At 37.6% G+C, this 10,000-nt stretch overlaps 1 protein-coding gene across 1 annotated transcript in view; it reads left to right on the top strand.

The window, feature by feature from the left end:
• LOC138031356 (uncharacterized) overlaps positions 1-10,000 on the top strand; it is a 44,657-nt gene that overhangs the window by 6,860 nt on the left and 27,797 nt on the right. The window contains exon 5 of the mRNA XM_068879062.1: positions 5,650-5,739. Coding sequence (XP_068735163.1) covers positions 5,650-5,739 — 90 coding nt within the window. The remainder of the gene's footprint in view (positions 1-5,649; positions 5,740-10,000) is intronic.

Below are 10,000 nucleotides of genomic sequence, written 5' to 3'. Positions count from 1 at the left end.
TTTTTACAACATTGCCACATTGCTTTCCTCTCACTTTTGATATTTTGTTCTGATTCACATGAAACAATAGATGCTCGATGCAGTCTTTTTCGAAATCAGCAGTTGATTCAACTGCACCTCTTTCTGAAGTGGTTAGAAGTATTTTTTATTCAGTGCTGACCGAAGGAATCGCCGTTTTGGAGTGAAAATAGGTGTACCCTGGCAACGAGAAAATTAAAGAAACCAACCAATCATATTGCTGGTCACAAGTGCTCGCTTTGCACACTCCTCCCGCATATGATGTGGAATAACAAACTGCTTTCGTAGTTGTGGCACATTTCCTATTTGACACGACTAGGCAACACAAATTGTTCTTAACTGTTTCATTTTAGGGGAAAAAGTCTGTCTTGTATCGTACTTGCCCTTGCAATTCAAATCATATCGTAAAACTTGCTTACAAAAAGTTTAACAAGGCCGAAGGCAGTTTGAGGTAAACCGAGGCACTTGCTTAGCTCAGCCATTTTTTAAACCGTGATTCAGTTGTTGTCTGTAAAATGTACTCATCATAAACACCTAAAATATCTATGAAGATAATTTAACCATGGACATTGCGTCAGTCATAATTTTTTTCTAGCTATGACTCTGGTTAACATATTTAGTAAATCTGTAGTTATTCATCTACCTGAAACTCAGTAAAGTTAAAGATAGGCAGTACTCCCCCTTTCCTCAACATTATCAGGAGCCCAACCTAACCCTACAACTCCAATGCTATGTCTATGGAACGCCACTTATCAAGCTACTTTTAGACGAGTTCTTAAAGTCCCTGTAACGCTATTTTTTAAACTGGTTTAACTTTTTTTAGAGCAGTGCCCATTTTAACATATTTGGATATCTTTCTGTGATTAATTTTACGGAGTATATATAAGTAAACTGGAGAAATTATTTTAAGAATATTATGATGAATTTTTGTCTCTGATGCTATCAATGACAATGGTAATTATTTATGCGTGTGAGCAGTAATTTTTAGTGTTAAGGGTTAAATTCTCAATTTAGTGATATCGATTAGGGTTAAGCTCTCAGTTAGGTTTACACACTTATTTGAAATAGTTAGCATTTCAGGAGGTGTATGACAACTGCAGGCTGCCTACAAATTGCGCTGATAAACAGTGTTTAAGTCTATAAAGCACCCATTTCAAATATCGCTGAGAAACAGTATTTAAGTCTGAGCACCATTTTAACACGGTTAGCTTTTACTGCGATTTACAGTTAGTCTGCAATTTGCAAGTGTCATACACTGCAATCTAGGTAAGGGATTGGCACGCATTGTAGTAATAATCTGATTGGAGTGATCACTTATTGGCAATGTTTAGTCTAAAACAACCGCTGTCTTGGTTTTTGGGCTGAGAATATTGGTTCTTGGTTGGTGGAAGTAAAGCATTCTTTCACATGTAGGATAAAGGGGTTTAGTTCGTAAAGAAGCTGTGGTGCAGTGTCAGTGGGGAAATTGAATAAAGAAAAGGGTTTATCAACTGAGTTGATATGGTAAATTGATCACTGTAAAGAAATTTGAAGGCTGACGTTTGGAGTGTTAGCCCTTCGTCAGAGCTAAACCATGTTCTGTCTTTCACAAATAGAACTACTTTTCATAATGAAAAAACAGTGATATTCTTTAATCATTCCATTGGCAAAAGAGCTTGTATAATATACGATTTATAAATATCGGTCTCTCAGATTTTCAATTAAATAGAGCAGTATACAACTGGAAAGTAACTGCAGCACATTTAAACGTAACAATGGTATTATTTGTACTGTTACAATATTAAATTAATAAGCAAGAATTTATCTTGAAAGGAAATTACTCATTTTGCGAAATTACCTGTTTACAAGATGCATATAAAGGAAATGTCTTCGAAAAAGTCGAAAGTAAGATTAGTAGCACTGTACAGTTTTAATGTTGTAGGAGAAATAAGTCTTAGGACTTCTCCAAACTTGGTTACTACTCGAGCATAATGGTTTTCGATCGAAGATCATTTTCCTAAAGGCATGTTGGGGTACAAGGGAGGCATTTTACCATCAATTCGATCTCTATCGAGAGACGGAGGACTATTGGAGCTGCCATTGCAATTGGTTTTTGGGCATTTTCTGTGCATAGAATTGATGTGTTGACAACTTTCTGGCTGATTTCTGCATAATTTCTTGAAGCCACTTTCCTGTAATTTGACTGACTGTATGCTTGGGACAAAACTTGAAACAGTTCCCGTTTTGGAACTACTTTCTTGTTTTTCATCTTGTGAATAGTTCCTGTAACCCATCTCCTTCGAGTTATCATGTTGTTCCATTTTGTTAATTGTTTCGGCATAGATCAATCTTTGTTTCCATAAAAGTGGAGTTGCTCCTCTGTTTTTTCTTTCAAGAAATATTCTAAATAATTTTTTTGTGTGAGTCCTTTGTATTTAGGTGGCCTTTAAATTTCTCTATTTCTCTATAGAAATTTATTTCGTGTACGCAATTGCGTTGGCGTGACTCTGCCATATGTCGGGCCCTGGTGTTGTATTGCACATTTCTGAATAAAACAAAGTTTGGACCGAGAGTGGCCTTGGGTGAGAGATGAAATATTCTTTTAGAAAGTATTCTGGGGAATTTGCATCAATTGCTTGCGTGGTCAAGTGGATTAGGAGTAGGCCGCAGATTCAGAGGTAGGGAGCTCAAGATCAAGTTCTGGTGAGTATACAGAGAGGTTTTCACAAATACGTGTGCGTCTTGAAGAATATGAAATGAGCATAAGTGGTATCCAAGGGTGGGGAAGAATGGAGGTATGGAGAAGGGGTTTAGGTAAGTAAAAAGGAGGAAATAATGTGTGGTTTGGAAAAACCTCATCTCGTACCCAGAGTCCTCGGGCTTTTTGGTCAGCGGGTGAGCGCCCGGAGAGACTCTGGGATAATGGACTCCATTTTCCCAGAAAACGTGGGTTCCGGTCTTATTGCGCATGCTTGAGTTTAAACGGAAACAGAAAAGAGAAAACAGTACTGACAGTAGAAATAGCGTGTTTAAAGTGTTCGAGAAACACCGTAAAAGAAATTGGAGAAACGACTCCATTGAGGATACCTAAACTTCGATCCAGGATTCGAGGTAGGATCTGAGCCAGGATTTCAGCCAGGATTCGAGCTAAGATAAGCTTTCTCCGCTATTTATTCACGAATCTCTCGGTTAGGTTAGGTCTCGAATCGGTTAGGTTAGGTCTATTTAGGTTGGTTCTAGTCTAGTTAGGGTTAGGGTAGGTCTCAGTTAGGTTAGGTTAGGTCTCGGTTAGGTCTCGAATCCTGGCTCGGATCCTGGCTCGGATCCTGGCTTTACTCTTACTTTATCTCGACTCCATTGGCTTGCTGTAAAAGTGAGTGAAGATAAAACTATAAATTATGACGCTTTCGATAAGTGTATTTTTAGTGTTTCAGCATGCATTCCATCGTGCAGAATACGATTGATCGTGCAAGCAGCATGATCAACAAATTTGTGTAGAAGCGACGCCAATGTCCTCTTCTACTAAAATTTTATGTTTCCGTAATTCTGAATGACTTCGACAAGACCTTCTTTTACGGATTTCTCTCCAAAAAGACTGATGTAAAGTTTTCCCACGGAACTTTTGCAACAGTTTTTGGCAGCGTGGGAAAAAAGACAATTCAAACCCCGTCGTTTCATTATTTTTGGGATTTATATATTTCTGAGATAGAAAAAACAAACAGCACTGAAACTAGTTTTAGATTTTAAATCTCCCTCTAAATTCTGGGGTTTCCGACTTACTTACCGACTTTCTGTCTGACTGCCATTGTTATGCAAGCGACCAATCAAAAAATAATTTAAATCCATGATCCCAGAGTCTCTCTGGGCGCTCACCCGCTGACAAGGACTCTGGGTACGAGATTGGGAAAAATCCAAACCAAAAACAAAATTAAACCTCAACATAGTGACTAAAAATATACTATGGTGACTGACTCTTACACATGAAACTTGTCTTCTAATTTAGACACAACCGTTGTTTTGTTTTATAATTTTTGCTGAGGCAGTGTTGGAAATACTAATGAATTGACTCTGTACAAGTGTTTTGCTTTCGTTAAACAAGACAGTCGATGATTTTTAGATTTTTATTGGAAATACCAGGGATAGTGTAGTTGGGTTTAATAAGGAATCCGTGGAAATAGATAATCATGTTTGTGATTACATATAATTACTTAACTAAACCTCTTGGATCACTGAGATGCAGTGTGCTTTTGCTTTCATCTATCAAAAAATTACAATTTAAAGGCCAAAAATGCTGGGAAATGCCCTTTCTGGTGTTTTGTTTTCAAATATTTTCAAGAGGTGGGGGGCGGTGCTTCACACACCCATGGCCCCAATCCCCGCCCTGCAAAGAACGGGCTTTCACCCGTCCAATGCATCCCCCCGAATTTTAAAATACAAGTTGCTTAAGATCTTTGCACTACCTCAGTTTTTCCGGGCCTGCTACGGCTCTGTATTGCCAATAGCAAATAAGCCTTATTACGGTTTTGGAAGCCATCTTGACGGGTAGGCAAACATGTACGAAATAACAGTATTTCTATGAGAATCTGCGTTAAAACATAACTTGACAAAAACTTGAATGTAGAAACATCTGTGAAATGGTAAAATTTAGTTGCTAACGGAAGGATTTTACTGGCAAAATTTGAAGGTCCTATACCTGTTCTAGAATTTGGCCAGCGAAATTTGGAATTTTGTCATACAATTGCTTGATTATTTACGCTCATTCAGACATGTGTCTGTGGGAAAAAAATACCGACAAATGTTAAGGAAATTTAAGATTTCGCTGGGCAAGTTCCCGTAATAAGGCCTGTTAAACGGATCACTAGTTCGCCATCCCTTGACATTTATATCTATTGGCGTTTGCCGCGTCGTGTTTCATTCGACATTAAAATTTACGTTTTTTGCGCCTTAAATTAGCACCAGGGATAATATTGTAATTAGAAGTGACTTGTTAAATATTTAACAATTATTCGCCGAAGGCGAGTTGAATATCAGTGAATATAAAAATTCACCGATATTTACCCAGCCTGAGGTGAATAATCGACAAAAGTTACATCATCAGAATCTTTGACGACGTCATTTTTTACTTTTCTCCCTTTCAAAAAGCATAGTGCTATTGACAAATTTCTGCCACAGAAGTTTAAAGTACTTGTTTAATAAAAGGTTTTCACATGACGTCATCGCCATGCTGGTGGACGAAAATACAATACAAGATCTCTCATTAGCTTCAATTGTTCGTCCACCAGAAGTCGTACATTTCTTTGTTATTGGTGTCCCAAGGGGTTGGTTGAAAACGTTTTATTAGGGCCTCTAGTTTCGATGACCACTAAAAATTAGAACTTTACAGTAAACTCTATAAAAAATGATTCCCTTAGCCTTGGTCGCTTTTCATGGGATGAGTCAAAATGTTTCACATCGCCTCAATGTCTTTTCTAAAACTATTTAGCTTGTTATATCTTTAGCAAAATTGTTGAGGCGCCAAATAAATCTAGTACAGGAGAAAATCATTAATTAACTAAATTATCGACAGGTGTGATGATAATTAATTGTCAGTCCTCTGCTGCCATTATTTAAAAATAAGAAATTATGTGATGTTGTCAGTTAATTGTTGCTAAGGTAACTTTGCGGACATGGATTATTTTCTTCGGTGCTACATTCTGTATCCGTTGCTTTATTTTGGAGCATCTTACGCTTCTTATGAAGAAGGTAAGTGTTCTGTCGAATGACGCTTTTTTTAAATATTATTATAGCGTTTTAAACTGCGGTCACTTCAAGGGGGATAACTCAAATGAGATATCACTGAGCTTAACAATGGATACGAGAACGTTATCTGTTAAGGATATCAAATCCCTTTAATGTAATAATTTCTCGACTACCCAGGGCTGTTCTGCATGGAAAGTGTATACTAACATTCCAAGAATAAAATGGGTATCAACGGTGTCGATTTTTGGAGAGAAAATTGAAAATTTATTACCAAACTCTCGCCTCCTCCTCACAAGTGCACGTCATCGTCGAGTGGAAGCCGCCAATTTCGTACAACATGAACAAGATGGAAACATCTTGAAACACAAATTGGAATTGCTCAAACTTATACAGTATTTTGAAGTGACGTTTTCGTCGCCGTAGCGGTAGTGGTTTCTTAAACTCCCTCTTTAAGCGCTCCCTAGTCTCTACAAGAAGGAAAAAAATGGTGAAGTTAGCACGTAGTGGAGGGATTGCTTATGCCATCACGACTTTGATTTTCTGGCGAAAACGATTCCGTGTAAATACTTAAAAACCGCATCGATTTTCACACGGTTTCTAAGTCATGAAACCTTGTCGATGTGGAACTTCGTTCGTGTGAATGTTGCCTTATTCTTATAGGATACTTAAGCACATTGCCATTGAACGACACGAACGAGATGAATAATCGCGAAAGACATAATTACGACAGAGCAGAGTTATCATCGACGTCGCTGTCGTAGATCTTAAAGTCCATGAGTTCGATTTTGACTTTGGCTTAGAGTTCGATTTTGACTTTGGCTTAGAGGATAGCTTTGATGTTAACTTTAAGTTTCACGAAGTCAGGGTGTCAAGTGACAAATGACACGTTCCAAAAAATGGGAAAAAAATAGACATTTTCGTCTCAAAATAGGAACAAAATAGAAAACGTTCCATCAAATCTACTCCTCTTAACAAAGCCAACAACAGCTCTGTTTCACAACCCAATGCCTTATTTAATATCTAACAGACAAGATGGCAGGCATCCTTCATAGAAACAAGTGCTGAAACTTTTCCTTCACCTTCCAAATTCACGCTTAACATTTTTGGGCTATTTTAGCAGACTGGGTAACCTTAGCTTTGCTCTTATTTTTGGCATTCTTTGTCGTTGACGACATGGCCTTGTCCAACACGCTTATGCCGATTTTCAGTTACCAATGTCCTCTTTTGTCCTATTTTCTCTAAGTAGTTCATTGGATTCACTTTAGAAGCTGAATTAAATTTTCTTATGTTCAAAAGCTTATTCAAAGCTACGTCTTGTCCCTTTTGGTCATAAGGAGAACACGTTAAGTATATCCGAACAATTATATCTTGTGTAAACAAGAGTTTGGTTGTAATGGTTACCACTCTAACAGCTATCAGAAAACGTATAAGGCTGAAAAATATTTGAACTTTTTTCGAATAAAACATTGCTATAAAGACAGATACAACTGTCTCTAAAGAGGAGGCATACCACAACTCAGTATTGCTCAAAAACAAAAGGGATGAATTCGGATTGAATTACCAGCTTCCTTAATTGCACATAGCAGCTGCTCAAGCTTGCAAATGACCTCCCAGATTTATTTGCATGCTACCAAAAACATCGCGAAAGTGTGGACACAAGTTTCAAAAGGTTATTATTCAAACACGACTTAAAATTCTGCGTGTTTTGTTTTTTTTTTTTCTTTTGAAGAATTTACCAATTTTATTGAAAATTTTATCTACAACATTTCAAAATGTTCCCCTGCACTAGGTAGAATCCTCCAAAAAAGGGAAAAATTAGGAATTTCTTGAAAAAATAGGAGAAAATTGGAAGCAGGCCAAAAAATAGAAAAAAGTAGGCAAAATAAGAACTTGAAGCCCTGTGGCAGCACTCATAATTTATCAAGGTTCACTGTAAATGTGCCGGTTAATTAAGCTCAAATTTGACTGAAGATGTAAGTTAAGTTAAACTAGAATTTTAATTTTTGAAGGTTCGTCATTACTAGATTTAAACTCTTAAAACAATTAGACCGAGAATTAAATCAAGAGTACGTTCGATTGACTGTATTCCGGAATAGGAATACTTGGAATAGAAGTTAGAAAACCTTTGCTTTTACGGGGATTCACATTAAAATTGTCAAACACCTGCTAAAATGATATTTTCAACATATCTTTATTATCCTTGTTGCTTCAAAACGCCAGACGTACCGTTTTAAATCATCACTCCACGTATTCTTATTCCGGAATAGGTTCAATCGAACACACTCTTGGCTACGGCTGCTTTATTTTTTGGAGCCTGCATGCCTACGGGGTTGCCAGAACCGAATTAGAGACCTTCATCACTGAAGTTTTCGGCACATACTGCAAACCGCAAATCGCGGTTTGCGGTTAATCGTTTGCCGTTAGAGGTTAGCTTCATTTTGAACTTCACGAAGCCGATCCTGTTATGCACATCGCCGCCGCCATATTGGACTTTTCTTACTACAACTGCTCTCAAATCAAACAGCTAAAATTCTCCCAAAACTTATATTTGGTCTTCAAAATTTAACCCAATAGATAGCAAACAGATGTAACAACATAACTAGTACTGAACAGATATGGTCAAACGCGAAGTCTCTGGCTATAAAACGCTGCCGTGAATCACTTACCGCAAGAACGGCGTCTTGAAGTTGAAACTCGAACCGCAGACTACAAGGAAAAGATCACTTGATTTTCCGAGGTTCGCGGCTCGCGGTACGGCCCAAAAAATTCGTTGCTAATGGTCTCTAATGGTGTTTAATTTGCTCCAGCAATATCGGCTCTGAAAAAAGAGTTGCATCTCTATTTATGTAAACGTATGTTGGTTTCTCAAAATAAACTTCAGGGAACTGAATTCTAAAAAGGTTCCTTCTTGTCTAAGTTGATAAACTTCCTGTGACCGCGAGTATGAAAATTAAAACAATCGTGTGATAAGTTCTACACAGTAAGGATATAGTAAAAAAAACACGACGAGTGTGGATAGTCTTTCCTGCTTTAAAATATTTCCCACTCAATGAAATGGAGAAGAACTCCGGTTTCGCTTTGACAAAAGAAGCTGAATAAGTGAACTTTGCTCGGGCGTAATCCATTAGGGTAAAAATTCTTGCAAGAACGTTTAGATTTCTTAACATTAAATAGGAAGTTTCTTTTTTCCACTCGGCGAAATGACATCCTCCCATATCCGCTGGAAACGAGAGGCATGGATTTTTTACAAAGAATTGCCAGCAACTCCAGTTCGTCACCACAATAAAGTGGCACAGAAAACCTCTGGTAACTTCGATATAACGGAAGAAAGAATGCCTGGGGAGGTTATTAACAGAATTAAATTTTCTGTTCCATTTGATTCTGAGTAAAAAATGGCGACATTTTCATCCATATTATGTGGTCCATCTTTAACTTTAAAAAAGTGATTTATATGTCTAAAACAAGTAAACACTAGTGTTTGCTTTGGAGATTAGAATTCAAATTTCGAATTTAAAAAAATTCCATAATACTATACCTCGGGTTCGAAGCTTTGCAAATTGTTTTTTTTTTTTTGTAAATGGGACGGGATGTGTGTGAGTGTTTTTGCAATTTCATGCGTCTGTGACGCAGGCTATAGGCCAGTAACGGTACCATAAATCACAAAATGAGGAGCAAATTCATACGTTTTTTTGAGTTTTTAAAAACTCGACAAAATTTACTTCATCGCCGTGTTTCCATAGCAATCCGTACTCTACAACCTATTCACGCATTCGACAATGACCGATCAGAAACGCGTTATTCTGTTGAATGTACAATAAATGTGGTTCTTAAAAACAAATTTACTCGGGAAAGGGTTGACTGAAGGAATAACTGGAGGAAAGAGCTCCCCTTGATGATGAGAACCTGCTTTATATAATTTTCATAACTGTAATGATCTAAATCTTAACATGGATCTCGGCGCTATTGGTGGCAGTTCAAATATATGTCCTCCTTATATTTAGTATCTTTATATGGCATCGGCTACGGCGTTTATTACGTACTCAAATAGCTGTCAGTTGGTTTGATAGCTGAACCGATGAAGCAGCGTACCAGTTTAGCAGAGTTTAGTCGTTCGATTCACGTTCAAGGCTAAACTTTTCAGTAAAGTAGACTAAAGGGGGGCAGCCATTTTGATATTTAGTGGTGGTGTTATAATCAACCTCTGCGGGGTGATTATAACGACATATGACGCCAACCTCGACCAATCAGAACGCAAGAATCTCTC

The sequence above is a fragment of the Montipora capricornis genome, chromosome 14, assembly GCF_036669925.1.
Source record: "Montipora capricornis isolate CH-2021 chromosome 14, ASM3666992v2, whole genome shotgun sequence".
Lineage (NCBI taxonomy): Eukaryota > Metazoa > Cnidaria > Anthozoa > Scleractinia > Acroporidae > Montipora > Montipora capricornis.
The sequence above is the reverse complement of the archived record's forward strand: the minus strand, read 5'-3'. Positions and strand labels throughout refer to the sequence as shown.